The sequence below is a fragment of the Ranitomeya variabilis genome, chromosome 3 (genome assembly GCF_051348905.1).
Source record: "Ranitomeya variabilis isolate aRanVar5 chromosome 3, aRanVar5.hap1, whole genome shotgun sequence".
In the NCBI taxonomy this organism is placed as follows: domain Eukaryota; kingdom Metazoa; phylum Chordata; class Amphibia; order Anura; family Dendrobatidae; genus Ranitomeya; species Ranitomeya variabilis.
In genome coordinates, this window is record NC_135234.1 from 687,245,706 (window position 1) to 687,262,345 (window position 16,640).

Consider the following 16,640-nt stretch of genomic DNA (forward strand, 5'->3'; position numbering starts at 1 on the left):
GAGGAGGCTCTGTTATGTTCTGGGGCTGCTTTGCTGCATCTGGCACAGGGTGTCTACAATCTGTGCAGGGTACAATGAAATCCCCAAACTGTCAAGGGATTCTAGAGAGAAATGTGCTGCCCAGTGTCAGAAAGCTTGGTTTCAGTGGTGACTGTAAACAAAGGGACTGTCAGTCAAACTGACAAAACTGGAGCTGGCTGGTGAATATAGCTGGGGAGGAAAGAGGCTTGGTAAGTGCTTCCACACACCAAAAGCAATTGAGTCTTATTTGCATATCTATGCAAACAGAGGAATGTGCTGGCTAGTTAAAGGAATTATGTCAGCAGGTTTTTGCTTCCTCTTCTGAGAGCAGCATAATGTAGGAAAAGAGACCCTGATTCCAATGATGTATTGCTTCATTTACTGGGTGCTGCAGTTGACACTATCCAATTTTAGATGGTGCATGTAGTAGAGCTCAGAAAGCTAACCATGCCCACACCAGGCTCTCTATGTGCATAGTCTATTGACAGTGAGCTGCTTATAGGAGGGGGTGTGACCCAACCAGGGCTCACATGCCCTTTAGTCCAGGCAGTGATGATCTCCTGGTGATAAAAACTTCATTGTATGGAAACGGCACACAGCCTAGTATGTGACGATCCCTATAATCAGTTTCTATGATGTTACATTATGCTGCCCTTAGATTACATAGCAAAAACCTGCTGGCAGATTACCTACCTTTTATAAAGTGTGGATGGACTTGTCTTTGCAACAGTTGCAAAGGCATATAATCCGTTTGGGTGGGAGGCGGTGAAATCCTGCCGACATTCCCTTTCAAGCTGGATAGGACATGGGATTTTTATCTGTTGTTTTAATTGATTAAAGCTACAGGTTTTCCTAAGATGCCCACATTGGTGACAGGTTCTGTGTGTTTTCAGTCTAGCTCTGAAGCTCATACTACGGTACTTGTGCGTTGCCTTTTCCTTGTAGCTAGTCTCCGCTGTTTGTTTGGACACAGTGCAATGTTTCTGGTATTCTGTGGACAGGTTGTCAGATTTACCCCTTTCTCTTGACATTACGATGTTTGTTTTTCTCCATTTGCATTTTTCCTGTTCTGATATTTGGACAATTATTGTTGATGGTTTTTTGTTTGTCTGGTCTTATTAAATCCCTGTATGTCTGTCTTTTTGCAGGTCCTGCTCAGGTCCCTATGATGTCCCCGAATGGCTCAGTTCCCCCGATCTACGTGCCTCCAGGATATGCTCAGCAGGTGTGTATTCCCTTCCTCCTGAAGAGCTCTTGAAGTGTTTCTGGTGTTTGAGCGGTTATCATGTTATTGCTCATTACAGCGCATACTATATTCACAGGTCTACATTGTGTCTTTGTATTTTTTTTTTGCTGGCAATAAATTATTGATCATCGGCATATCCAGAGGGCCAAGCAACAGAATTAAAGTAACATTTCTCCACTTTTATTAGTAAGCTCTATGGGAAGAAATGATCTCTCTCCTACCACATCTTTCAGCCATATTAACAATCTAATGACTGAGCCCCTCATCTCCTCATGCTTCTAAGGCTGACTCTCTCCAAAGCTTAAGGGGCTGGGCAGATACCTATTATGCACTTTATAAATATCTATTTTTAAGTTCCAGCTACCATTGTAACTTGATTTATTATTAAATTTTCTACCATTCTCCCTATACTGCTATTCCCTACACCTTTTTTTTTTACCCCTTTCCTAATAGGGACAGGAAATGCCTAAGAGGTTAAATAACCCCTCCCACATCCTCCCCCTCAGTGTTCTTTCCTGTCCCTACTAGGGATGAAGAGGTAATCCACGGTGTGCTGTGCCGGCGACAGTCACCGGGGGTAAAGAGATTCAGGCTGGGCAGCAGAGGAGCAGACTTACCTCTTCTCCCTGAGCGCTGCTCCCATCTCCATCCTGGACTCGGGACCCCCCCTCCAGTCCGCACCTTCGGGTAAGGTCTGTGGGGGAATTCTTTGGCTGGAGGACTCTCTGAGCTCTCCAGCCCCTCTCCTCCTCCAGCGCGGGGGAAAGGGAAAGAAACTAGGAGGGACATTACTCTAACTTGTTCCTCATAAAGAAACCAAACGGGTCCCTTCAGGTTATAATCAATCTAAAAACCCTGATTCGTTATATAACATACAGACGATTCAAGGTGATTTCTGTCAGGTCAACAGTACCTCTTGATTGGGCAGGATATCGTCATAGCGACAATAGACCTATGCATATTATCACATCATGATCCATCCAACTTATCAGAGATTCTTAAAATTCGCAGTTGCCCAGTGAGAGTACAGAGGCCATTATCGGTTCAATGTCCTCCCATACAGTCTATCTTCGGCCCAAGGATCTTCACAAAGGTCATGTCAGAGGTCATGGCATACATCAGAGGTCAGCACATATTCATAGTTCCATACCTCGATGACCTCTTGTTGGTGGCCCTTTCAGTATCCATGCTACAAGAACATCTACAGATGACAACCCAGATCTTATCGTCTATAGGCTGAATAGTGAACCTCAAAAAATCAGATATGGTTCCTGCAACAACAAAGGCATTCTTAGGAGTCCTACTAGACTCACACAGCCAAACATCTTTCTTGCCCAAGCAAAAACACATCTACAGAGTAAGAAAGTGATGTCCTTAAGATGAGCCATGTCAGTTCTCGGATTTATGACATCCTGCATCCAGATGATAGCATGGGCACAAGCACACACCAGAATGCTTCAGACACACATCCTGTCAAATTGTGACGGATCCCCAGAATCCATGGACAAGAAGATCCGGATGCCGCCTCATGTAAAGACCTCTTTGACATGGTGGCTAAAAACAAGGAACTTGAGCAGATGGGTTCCCTGGACGCAAGACCCAGCGATCACTATAAAAGTGGACGCCAGCGTGAAAGGATGGGGGGCTATGGTATGCCAACACGTATTCCAGGGATGCTGTTCAGATGAGATAAGCAGTCTATCCTCAAATTTCAGAGAACTGAAGGCAGTAGAGGAGGTCCTCAAGGCTGCTGTAACCCTAGTCCAGGATACCCATGTCAAAATATACTCAGACAACATGACAATAGTTGCCCACCTTCGTCATCAGGGAAGTACAAAGCACGAGTACCTGTAGGCAGTATCAGCCAGAATATTCTCGTTGTCAGAAGAACATCTTCTCTCCCTGTCCGCTCTGCACATAAAGAGTGCAGTAAACATGCAGGCCGATTTTTCTGAGCAGAACAGAAATCCATCCAGGGGAATGAAGTCTATAGATCCCGAGGAATTTCAGATACTGACCAGGAGGTGGGGCCTTCCAGAGTTAGACCTATGCGCAAGTGGACAGAATGCAAAAGTGGATCAATATTATTCGCTAAATCCAGCCGATCTATGCTTAGGTGTAGATTCTTTAGCTCACTCATGGACATTCAGACTGGCCTATGCCTTCCCTCCATTACCAATCCTACCAAGAGTTCTGCAAAAGATAACAGTGGAAAAGGTCAAGGTAATCTTGGTAGCAAAATAAGCTGGTTCGGGACCCTTGCCAACCTCAGGATAGAAGGACCAGTAGAGCTATCCCTGGCCAGAAGCCTCCTCCCCCTAGGGGCCAATCTCTCATCCAGATCCCGAGAGGTTACATTCAAAGGCCTGACTTCTGAGTTCTCAATCCAGAAGACCAGAGGATTGTCGGAAAGGGTCATTAGAACATGAGGCAGTGACCCCTGTTTCAGCTAGGGGGCACTGTATGTGCTCTCCAGAATGTGCATGGAAGCGTAGTGAGGCCATGAGGGCGTACTGCAGACACAGGTGTGGCTGTAATTAGAATAGTGAAGCAGTGACTGATTAAGGCTATGTGCACACATTGCGGATTGGGGTGCAGAATTTTCCACACAAAATCTGCATCTCCAGGCAGAAAACGCAGGTGCCGATTTGCCACGGATTTTGTGTGTGTTTGATGCGGATTTTCTGCGTTTTTTACCCCTGCGGATTTCTATTATGGAAGGGGTCAAAAACGCTGCAGTTCCGCACATAAGAAGTAGCATGCTACTTCTTTTGTTCCGCAGCGGTTTTCCGCACCATTAGCACAGCTTTTTCTATTGATTTACATTGTACTGTAAATCACTGTGCGGAACTGCAGTGTTTCTGCGCGGAAAAACCCGCTACGGATCCCCTCTAATTCCGCATTGTGTGCACACAGCCTTAACCCTGCTGTTCTGTTTAGATTTCACATACACTTGTACTGTTCCCGGTCATTTTTGACCGTCCTTATAAAATAATCATTTTTAGCTAATCTAAGTGGTTTTTTTAAACAGTTTTTGCACTATTATATTGCTTGTGAAGATGGTTGTTCAAATACCAGAAAAAAAAATAAATACAAAGCTTGTTTATATTTTTTTTATATCCAAAAGGGAACATGGTATTTTTTCGATTTTTGTAAAAATTGATTATTTTTGCAGATAAAAAAAAAATCTTGATCTAAATGTTAACTATAAGTAATAATATCAAACATTATGTAGATATACTTTTTTCAAAGGCAAAAAAAAAAAAAAGCTTTTTTCTCTATAAAATGGCAAAAAACGTTGTTTTTTATACACTTATACTGTTCCCGGTCATTTTTGACCGGACCTAACAAAGTTGTGATTTGTACCTAATTCAAGTGTTATTTGATTACCTGTTGCATTGTTTTACTGTATGTGAACATGGTTTTCAATAATCAGATGAAAAATTAAATCAAAAACTTTTATTTTTTGAATCAAATAAATTAACATTTTTTGCAATATTTGCTTCATATTGCACATAAAAACTTTTCTTTATTCTAAACTATATACAAACTTTTTTTAAAAAAAAAGGTTTTTTGTCAAAAACAAATGATAAATGCGATCAATGTATTACTTGCATTGATCACATGTATAATTTACATGACGCTTGCACAAGTATTTTGCACATTTGCAACACATAATATTAGATTTATGGTTACTGGACGTTGGACAGAATGAGCATCTTTTTCGCTTGCAGCTGGTTGCGATGGTGGAAGCCGTTTCAGTATCAGTGGTGGTCGAAGCTGTTGGCTCGCCGTCTCCACCATGCTCTCGAATTTGTCGGGCCACTTTTTCTGCACTCTCATTTCTTGGATTTCGTGGCCGTGTTTTTACATATTAGTATAGTGAGAGACTTCCCCAATTCCTCAATAAAAAGCCGTCGTTTGTGTAATTTTTTTTCTTGCCATTTGGGGTTTATTTCCCGCCACAATACAAAGGCATTATAGGCAGATACATCGATCAGGTTGTAAAAGAGAATCATAGGCCACCTATTTGTTTTTCTTTTACATGTATACGTGCCTACAAGCTGGTCTAATGTGTCAACAGCACCTTTAGTGGCGTTATAGTGAAGAATCATGTCTGGCTTTCTGTCATCTCTCTCACTTATTTTTGCATCATGGTGCATGGTGCTCATGAGGATAACTTGTTTATTTTTTTTGGGAACGTACGACACTACCGTAGTGTCCTTTGTAAAATAAAACATTGAACTGTGTACGTCTCTCTTATTGAGGATACCCTGTGGAAGTTCAGGTTTATTTTTTCGTACAGTACCCAGCATAGTTATATTGTTTTTTTGTAACATCTGCCCCAATTGGTAGGATGTGAAGAAATTGTCACAGGTAACGTTTCTCCCTTTGAGTCCATGGGTCAAGTCCAAAACTACCCTCATGCCTTGGTTTTTTTCAGGTCTTTCTAGAGGGTTTTTTCCAATATATACTTGAACATTTGCAGCATATGATGCTTTACTGTCACACAGAGTCCAGATTTTTATACCGTATTTTGCTGGTTTACTTGGAATGTATTGTCTGAATGGGCACCTGCCTCTAAATGACACCAGCTGCTCATCAACAGTGACATTTTCTACGGTATTATAACATTTTGGGAGTATCTCGACCCATTTACTCCACAAATCCCTAATTGGGGCAAGTTTATCTGTGCTTCTTCTTTCAGATCTATCCGTTTTGTCATCAAACCGTAGAACTCTGGAAATTTCGTGGAATCTTTCTAAAGACATGGTGGCCCTAAATATATGGCGCCCCGTTTCCGAATTCCACAAACTTTTAGTGGACTCTCCATATGATTTGTATACTCCAGCTAATAGAAGTAACCCGATGTAAGCATTCATAGCCGTCACATCGAAGTTCTTCCATTTATCGCCATAAACCTTTTTTCCCTCAATGTTTGTCATTTGGATAAGTATATTTTGCATGGCTATATTTATGAATAATAGGAATGCCGATTGAATGTCATCAATTCTAGCAATTGCATATCTAGTGGGACCTGGAGTATCTGTGATGACATTTGATGAAGACCTTCTACCAGTCGGAGCAGGAGGCTGCAATTTCCAAACAATATCTTTGTTTTTTGAATTGATTTCTTGCGTCAGACCGGTTGTCGGGGTTTCCACATCAGATTCACCCTCAGAATCCGAGTTCTCGGCAATATCTTCATCCTCACTAATGTTGTCCTCCTCTTCGGAGACATTTTCAGGTGGGACATCCTCGTCTGTATCGGAGTCGTTTATAAACTCCTCCAATTCAGCTTGGGTGAAGTGTCTTCTTCTCATGCTGTAAGGCATCACTGTTGAATGAAAAAATAAAATATATCCATAAACAATGAATGAAAAAAAAAATCAAAACAATTTCGCAACAATACACACAATAACGTCCCGTCACACATTGAGATATGCCCTGTGATTATGGTGCTGGAGCGTCGCAAACAAAAATGAGGCATGCACTCATTCTATCACAGCAGTGAGAATATGTACTCATAAGCAGACATTGAGTCTACACAACCCTAATGCTAACCCCCTATCATCCATTCTATCACAGCAGTGAGAATATGTACTCATAAGCAGACATTGAGTCTACACAACCCTAATGCTAACCCCTTTCATCCATTTTATCACAGCAGTGAGAATATTGAATAATTTTAGAATAAAAGAATAATTTATCTGTAACATACCTGTAAAAATGGGACTTCAGAGCTCTGACGTCTGAACCTCTGCTCACTCTGTGTTGTCTCCAGCTGAACTGAAACTCTACACTGCTATGTTATCTGTCTACAGATAAGATCAGAGCAGACACCACCCTGCAGCAGGAAAAAGCTCACAGTACAACACTTTAGGTGAATTCTGCTTAGGACAGCATTGCACAGTGTAATACTGTACAACCAGCAAACACATGGAAAATCAGAAAATCATGATTTACAATATGAAATGTTGACAACTGAATGGAACTAGATCTATATGAACAGCAGGGTAAATAAAAACCAGTGAAATAAATTGCGCATAGCTATACTGGAAGCGAATCCGTCGGCTGTATCGCAACTTGAAAATGTTGGTATGTGTAAATCTGTTCTGACCAAAAGTAGTCAGATACATTGATAAATAGTAGTAGATGCAATATATAGTTCAAAATGAGGTGATAGCACCTTTATTTTTGTCAAAAATTGTCTGGAGAGCTGAATAAAGGCCTATCGGTCATTTTTGACCGAACAGTACAAGTGTAAAAAAAATTGTACCAAATAAAGTAAACAAAAATTAAAAAAAAAAAAAATTCCCACAGAGAGTACCCCCCTAATGACGAAAAGTCAGGGAGCCTCAAGTCTCAGAATCACACGCTGAATTTTTATAACATTATAGAATTTCAAAAACGGTCATTTTTGACCTAACAGAACAGCAGGGTTAAAGCCCTGTAGTAGAGGGGGAGGTGTGTCAGTGTTGGTTTGGAAGCAGACAGAGAAGTTGTCTACTGAGCTCTTTTGTGTGTTGAGCAACACAGGGGCAAAAGGAACTGACACCATATGTTCTGGGCTGTCTTGTTTGCCAGGCTGCAATCCGGAGGATAGCGTGAGCTGCACGGCGTGAGTAGAGACTTGGTATCGGCGGGCGATTGCCCCAGGGAAACTGGACAAAAGGGAAGTCTGGTCTGTGTAGGGACTGCAAAGTAAAGCCGGTTACTGTGTATTTCTAATGGACTGTGTTAAGAAGCCGTGTACTGTGTATTTTCCATTGGTCTGGATGAAGAAGCCATTTAATGTGTGTTGCTAATAGACTGTATGAAGTAACACAATAAAGAAACAAAGGTTTGAACTTGCTTGGACAATGCAGAAAGAAAGTCCTCCGCACAGCTGTTTTTATAGTTAGACTCTGTTTTCCAAGCACCCCTAATCATAGAGTGAGCCGACAGAAAATTCCTTTATACATACAACGGGGTGCAGCTTTCAAAGAAACACACTGTAGTCCATGAGAAGATAGAAAAAAGTGCACTTACCCGTGTATAATGGTCACAGCTTTATTCGGACATGTTACAAAATATGCAGGGAGGGGTGTGAAAAAACGCGGACAGTGTCCCCGTTTTTTCACACCCCTCCCTGCAAATTTTGTAACATGTCCGAATAAAGCTGTGACCATTATACACGGGTAAGTGCACTTTGAACTTGCTTGGGTCACTGCCGTTTCGCTGTGTATGGTCCTACAGCTGCATCACAGATACTACAGAAAAGCCGAAAGGCAGTAACTAACTCTATATACTAGAAGATATGGAAGACCTTTATCTCATGTAGTGCACACGAACAACTTGACTCACACCAGCCAAACTTAGCTTGGATCCTGGACTTTCTACAATCCCTTCACTTACATGCCATGACTGCCATCAGTTAGGTTATTAATGGTTGTTTTAGGAATGCTCTGCCACGCAGAATGCACTTGTACAAGTCATCAAGATCCGCTGCTGGGAGCTCCCATTGCAATTGCTGATCAATGATGTCCCAGATGTGCTCAATGGGAGACAAGTCCACGGTCAGGGCTGCCAGTAGGAATTTCAGGGCCCCATACTGGCAAAAATTTTCGGGGCCCCCCCTTGAGACTCCGCCCAGGCTCCACCCCAGCCCCGCCTCCACCCCTCGTACCATCCACAGTCCCACTGCCCTCTCTTGCAAAAACTCCACTTCTGCACCACATCCTCACCAGTCACACATTTATAGTTCCCATCACCACATACATGGCCAGCAGCTTTTGTTTTGGCCAAAAGATTTTTTTAATCCACCACCAAGACAAAGTAGACTCTTCTGGCCGAACTCGACTCTACTGTAATTTACTAAAACATTTGTTAAAATATCCAATACAATTTAGGTATATTTTTATTTATTTTTAAATTTTTAAATGACCAATAATATCACAAACAAGGAGAAATACCGCCACACCATGGTCAGACACCATATTACTACCACATAGTGACCTATAATACCACATACAAGAAACATACCGCCACACCATGTCCAGATCGCATATTACCACCACATGGTGACCAATAATACCACATACAAGGGACAACTACCACCACACCATGACCAGACCACATATTACCACCACAGTGACCAAATAATAGCATATACAAGGGACAAATACCGCTACACCTTGGCCGGACAACATATTACCACCGCATAGTGACCGAATACTGCAATACTGATCATTAATAATAATTAAAAAAAAAAAACAAAAAACACAATACGATCACCATAAATGCCATTATACACAGGAGATCTGTACTTAGTATGCAGTGTCTGTGTACAGGTAACACACTAACTCACCAGTGACGTCTCTTGATGAAGTCCTTCAGCCTCACTTTCCATCTTCATCTGGCACAGACTGCCATCGCTTCTTCCAGCCAGGGCTTGTCTCTGCAGGAAATAACATAGTTATCTAGAGCTCCGCTTGCAGAACACATTGCTTAATTTTTTTGAAAAAAAGGCGACCTAGTGTCGCTCTGCACAGTAACAGGACCGCCCCCCTTTTAAAACCGTATCCTCAAAAAATAAAATAAATACATCACTGCAGTAATAATATCCCTTAATTAGCCCCTATGGTAATAATATCCGCATCCTGGCCCCCATGTATCTCATTCCTGGCTCCAGCCATATATTCTCCCATCCTGCCCTCATGAGTATCCATTCTGCCCCAATATGATCTCCCCATCCTGCCCCATCTGTCCCATGATCCTGACCCATCTGTCCCATTATCCTGCCGCCCCATCTGTCTCCATCGTATCCATCCTGCCCCGTGATCCTGCACCATGATCCTGTCCCATCTGTCTCCATCCTGTCTCACATCCTGACCCCCTGTGTCTCACATCCTGACCCCCTGTCTCACATTCTGCCCTCGTGTCTCACATTCTGCCCTCGTGTCGCACATTCTGCCCTCGTGTCGCACATTCTGCCCTCGTGTCTCACATTCTGCCCCGTGTCTCACATTCTGCCCCGTGTCTCACATTCTGCCCCGTGTCTCACATTCTGCCCCGTGTCTCACATTCTGCCCCGTGTCTCACATTCTGCCCCGTGTCTCACATTCTGCCCCGTGTCTCACATTCTGCCCCGTGTCTCACATTCTGCCCCGTGTCTCACATTCTGCCCCGTGTCTCACATTCTTCTGCCCCGTGTCTCACATTCTTCTGCCCCGTGTCTCACATTCTGCCCCGTGTCTCACATTCTGCCCCGTGTCTCACATTCTGCCCCGTGTCTCACATTCTGCCCCCTGTCTCACATTCTGCCCCCTGTCTCACATTCTGCCCCCTGTCTCACATTCTGCCCCCTGTCTCACATTCTGCCCCCTGTCTCACATTCTGCCCCCTGTCTCACATTCTGCCCCCTGTCTCACATTCTGCCCCCTGTCTCACATTCTGCCCCCTGTCTCAAATTCTGCCCCCTGTCTCAAATTCTGCCCCCTGTCTCACATTCTGCCCCCTGTCTCACATTCTGCCCCCTGTCTCACATTCTGCCCCCTGTCTCACATTCTGCCCCCTGTCTCACATTCTGCCCCCTGTCTCACATTCTGCCCCCTGTCTCACATTCTGCCCCCTGTCTCACATTCTGCCCCCTGTCTCACATTCTGCCCCCTGTCTCACATTCTGCCCCCTGTCTCACATCCTGTCCCCCTGTGTTGTTTTCATTCCTGCCCCCCCTGTGGTGTTTCCATTCCTGCCCCCTGTGGAGTTTCCATTCCTGCCCCCTGTGGAGTTTCCATTCCTGCCCCCAGTGGTGTTTCCATTCCTGCCCCCAGTGGTGTTTCCATTCCTGCCCCCAGTGGTGTTTCCATTCCTGGTCCCTGTGGGGTTTCTATTCCTGGTCCCTATGGTGTTTCCATTCCTGGCCCCTGTGGTGTTTCCATTCCTGGCCCCTGTGGTGTTTCCATTCTTGACCCCTGTGGTGTTTCCATTCCTGCCCCCTGTGGTGTTTCCATTCCTGGCCCCTGTGGTGTTTCCATTCCTGGCCCCTGTGGTGTTTCCATTCTTGACCCCTGTGGTGTTTCCATTCCTGGCCCCTGTGGTTTTTTCATTCCTGCCCCCAGTGTTTTCATTCCTGCCCCCCCAATTTAATTCCTGCCCCCTGTGTTCTTTTCTTTCCTGCCCTCCTGTCTTTATCATGCCCCAGGCTTGCCGCATTCAGTAAAAAAAAAAAAAAAAAATCCATCCCGGGCATTTCAGCGCGGACTCGCTGGCAAATGACAATGACGTCATACGCCGGCGACGTGCGCGCTGACGTCAGCTGCCAGCCTCCGATTGACTGGTGGCTTTAACTGGAGAGGCTCACAAGGCAACAGATGACACTGAACCTGCGTCTCAGACGCAGGTTCAGTGTACTGTCAGAAGCCTGCCGCTGGGGCCCGGGCCTGATGGGCAGATGAGACGGGGTCCCCTCTGCCCACCGGGCCCCATACGCCAGTCAGGGCAGTAATGCCCTGATGGCGGCCGTGCCCACGGTAGCAGGTTTAATGTTGAAAAGGATGAAAAATGTCTCCTGGGACACTCATTGAGAGCAGCCAAGGAGTATGAGTGCGTTTTTTTCTACATGTCATTCATATTTATACTGAACTAGCTGTTTCCAGCCAGCTAACGCTCCGCATGCTCATTGCTATCTAATTAACGCTGCTAGTGATTAAACTAAAGTAAATAATGACAACATTCAATAGCACTTTACGCAGATGGTAAATTAACTTAAAATGAAGTTAATAACGATAATAATAATTAAAAATCAGAATAATACTAATACATTTTATTCACAGTGTAAAATCAAAAGCAAACTGCATTCGTGTGGTAATGTGTGGGGACAGAGCCTCGTGTGGAAATGTGTGGGGACGCAGCCTCGTGCTAATGTGTGGGGACGGAGCCTCGTGTGGTAATGTGTGGGGACGGAGCCTCGTGTGGTAATGTGTGGGGACGGAGCCTCGTGTGGTAATGTGTGAGGACGGAGCCTCGTGTGGTAATGTGTGAGGACGGAGCCTCGTATGGTAATGTGTGAGGACGGAGCCTCGTATGGTAATGTGGGGGGACGGAGCCTCGTGTGGTAATGTGGGGGGATGGAGCCTCGTGTGGTAATGTGTGAGGACGGAGCCTCGTGTGGTAATGTGTGGGGACGGAGCCTTGTGTGGTAATGTGGGGGGCGGGATTATGTGTGGTAATGTGGTGGGGGGGTGGGATTATGTGTGGTAATGTGGTGGGGGGGTGGGATTATGTGTGGTAATTTTTTTGTGTGGTAATGTGGGGGGGCGGGATTATGTGTGATGATGTGCTGGGGGGCAGGATTGTGTGTGGTAATGTGGTGGGGGGCGGGATTATTTGTGATGTGCTGGGGGGCAGGATTGTGTGTGGTAATGTGGTGGGGGGCGGGATTATTTGTGATGTGCTGGGGGGCAGGATTGTGTGTGGTAATGTGGTGGGGGGCGGGATTATGTGTGGTAATGTGGGGGGCGGGATTATGTGTGGTAATCCCCCCCACCACATGTGTGGTAATGTGGTGGGGGCATTGTGTGTGGTAATGTGGTGGGGGGGGCGGGATTATGTGTGGTAATGTGGGGGCGGGATTATGTGTGGTAATGTGGGGGCGGGATTATGTGTGGTAATGTGGGGGCGGGATTATGTGTGGTAATGTGGGGGCGGGATTATGTGTGGTAATGTGGGGGCGGGATTGTGTGTGGTAATGTGGTGGGGGCGGGATTATGTGTGGTAATGTGGTGGGGGGCGGGATTGTGTGTGGTAATGTGGTGGGGGGCGGGATTGTGTGTGATGATGTGCTGGGGGGCAGGATTATGTGTGGTAATGTGGTAGGGGCGGGATTGTGTGTAATAATGGGGTGGGGGGCAGGTTTTATGTGTGGTGATGTGGGGGGCGGAGCTACTGTGCAGGGGGCGGGATTAGCGAGTAATCACGATGCCTCTTATATATATAGATGAATAGAGGTTTTTGAGAGTGTTTCAATTTCTTCATAATTTGTGTCTCTCCATCCTGTGATTTCCATAATTCCATGACTTTTCCTTCTTGTTATTAACCCCTTAGTCCCATATGACGTACTATCCCGTCGAGGTGGGGTGGGCCTTAATTCCCACCGACGGAATAGTACGTCATACGCGATCGGCCGCGCTCACGGGGGGAGCGCGGCCGATCGCGGCCGGGTGTCAGCTGCATATCGCAGCTGACATCCGGCACTATGTGCCAGGAGCGGTCACGGACCGCCCCCGGCACATTAACCCCCGTCACACCGCGATCAAACATGATCGCGGTGTACCAGCGGTATAAGGAAGCATCGCGCAGGGAGGGGGCTCCCTGCGGGCTTCCCTGAGACCCCCGCAGCAACGCGATGTGATCGCGTTGCTCCGAGGGTCTCCTACCTCCCTCCTCGCCGCAGGTCCCGGATCCAAGATGGCCGCGGCATCCGGGTCCTGCAGGGAGGGAGGTGGCTTACCGAGTGCCTGCTCAGAGCAGGCGCTGGTAAGCCTGCAGCCCTGTACAGCAGATCGCAGATCTGACAGAGTGCTATGCACACTGTCAGATCAACGATCTGTAATGTCCCCCCCTGGGACAAAGTAAAAATGTAAAAAAAAATTTTTTCCACATGTGTAAAAAAATAAATAAAAAATAAATTCCTAAATAAATAAAAAAAAATATATATATATTATTCCCATAAATACATTTCTTTATCTAAATAAAAAAACCAAAACAATAAAAGTACACATATGTAGTATCGCCGCGTCCGTAACGACCCAACCTATAAAACTATATCACTAGTTAACCCCTTCAGTAAACACCGTGAGGAAAAAAAAAAAAAAAAACGAGGCAAAAAACAACGCTTTATTACCATACCGCCGAACAAAAAGTGGAATAACACGCGATCAAAAAGACAGATCTAAATAACCATGGGACCGCTGAAAACGTCATCTTGTCCCGCAAAAAACGAGCCGCCATACAGCATCATCAGCAAAAAAATAAAAGTTATAGTCCTGAGAATAAAGCGATACCAAAATAATTATTTTTTCTATAAAATAGCTTTTATCGTATAAAAGTGCCAAAACATAAAAAAATGATATAAATGAGATATCGCTGTAATCGTACTGACCCGACGAATAAAACTGCTTTATCAATTTTACCAAACGCGGAACGGTATAAACGCCTCCCCCAAAAGAAATTCATGAATAGCTGGTTTTTGGTCATTCTGCCTCACAAAAATCGGAATCAAAAGTGATCAAAAAATGTCATGTGCCCGAAAATGTTACCAATAAAAACGTCAACTCGTCCCGCTAAAAACAAGACCTCACATGACTCTGTGGACTCAAATATGGTAAAATTATAGCTCTCAAAATGTGGTAACGCAAAAAATATTTTTTGCAATAAAAAGCGTCTTTCAGTGTGTGACGGCTGCCAATCATAAAAATCCGCTAAATATCCCGCTATAAAAGTAAATCAAACCCCTCTTCATCGTCCCCTTAGTTAGGGAAAAATAAAAAAATAAAAAAAAGTATTTATTTCCATTTTCCCATTAGGGTTAGGGTTAGGGCTAGGGTTAGGGTTAGGGCTAGGGTTATGGCTAGGGTTAGGGCTAGGGTTAGGGCTAGGGTTATTGCTAGGGCTATTGCTAGGGTTAGGGCTACGGTTAGGGCTAGGGTTATTGCTAGGGTTATTGCTAGGGTTAGGGCTAGGGTTAGGGCTAGGGTTAGGGCTAAGGTTAGGGCTAGGGTTAGGGCTAGGGTTGGGGCTAGGGTTAAGGCTACAGTTAGGGTTGGGGCTAAAGTTAGGGTTAGGGTTTGGATTACATTTACGGTTGGGAATAGGGTTGGGATTAGGGTTAGGGGTGTGTCAGGGTTAGGGGTGTGGTTAGGGTTACCGTTGGGATTAGGGTAAGGGGTGTGTTTGGATTAGGGTTTCAGTTATAGTTGGGGGGTTTCCACTGGGGACATGGCATCCGATCTCAATTCCAGACAATTCTGCGTTGAAAAAGTAAAACAGTGCTCCTTCCCTTCAGAGCTCTCCCGTGTACCCAAACAGGGGTTTACCCCAACATATGGGGTATCAGTGTACTCAGGACAAATTGGACAACATCTTTTGGGGTCCAATTTCTCCTGTTACCCTTGGGAAAATACAAAACGGGGGGCTAAAAAATCATTTTTGTGAAAAAAAAAGAAGAATTTTTATTTTCACGGCTCTGCGTTATAAACTGTAGTGAAACACTTGGGGGTTCAAAGTTCTCACAACACATCTAGATAAGTTCCTTAGGGGGTCTACTTTCCAAAATGGTGTCACTTGTGGGGGGTTTCTACTGTTTGGGTACATCAGGGGCTCTGCAACTGCAACGTGACGCCTGCAGACCAATCCATTTAAGTCTGAATTCCAAATGGCGCTCCTTCCCTTCCGAGCTCTGCCATGCGCCCAAACAGTGGTTCCCCCCCACATATGGGGTATCAGCGTACTCAGGACAAATTGGACAACAACTTTTGAGGTCCAATTTATTATGTTACCCTTGTAAAAATACAAAGCTGGGGGCTAAAAAATCATCTCTGTGAAAAGAAAGAGGAATTTTTATTTTCACGGCTCTGCGTTATAAACTGTAGTGAAACACTTGGGGGTTCAAAGTTCTCACAACACATCTAGATAAGTTCCTTAGGGGGTCTACTTTCCAAAATGGTGTCACTTGTGGGGGGTTTTAATGTTTAGGCACATCAGGGGCTCTCCAAACGCAATTCCAGTCAATTTTGCATTGAAAAGTAAAATAGCGCTCCTTCCCTTCCGAGCTCTGCTGTGCGCCCAAACAGTGATTTACCCCTACATATGGGGTATCGTCGTACTCAGGACAAATTGCACAACAACTTTTGTGGTCTAATTTCTTTTCTTACCCTTGGGAAAATAAAAAAAATGGGGGCAAAAAGATCATTTTTGTGAAAAAATATGATTTTTTATTTTTACGGCTCTGCATTATAAACTTCTGTGAAGCACTTGTTGGGTCAAAGTGCTCACCACACATCTAGATAAGTTCCTTAGGGGGTCTACTTTCCAAAATGGTGTCACTTGTGGGGGGTTTCAATGTTTAGGCACATCAGGGGCTCTCCAAACGCAACATGGCGTCCCATGTCAATTCCAGTCAATTTTGCATTGAAAAGTCAAATGGCGCTCCTTTCCTTCTGAGCTCTGCCATGCACCCAAACAGTGGTTTACCCCCACATATGGGGTATCAGCGTACTCAGGACAAATTATACAACAACTTTTGGGGTCCATTTTCTCCTGTTACCCTTGGTAAAATAAAACAAATTGGAGCTGAAATAAATTTTGTGTGAAAAAAAGTTAAATGTTCATT

General features: G+C 44.7%; 1 protein-coding gene across 5 annotated transcripts in view; it reads left to right on the plus strand.

The window, feature by feature from the left end:
• The window catches only part of FNDC3A (fibronectin type III domain containing 3A), a 381,088-nt gene that overhangs the window by 237,596 nt on the left and 126,852 nt on the right, over window positions 1-16,640 (plus strand). For all 5 annotated transcript variants that reach the window (XM_077298073.1, XM_077298074.1, XM_077298077.1 and 2 more), the window contains one exon: window positions 1,170-1,246. In XM_077298073.1, coding sequence (XP_077154188.1) covers window positions 1,170-1,246 — 77 coding nt within the window. The remainder of the gene's footprint in view (window positions 1-1,169; window positions 1,247-16,640) is intronic.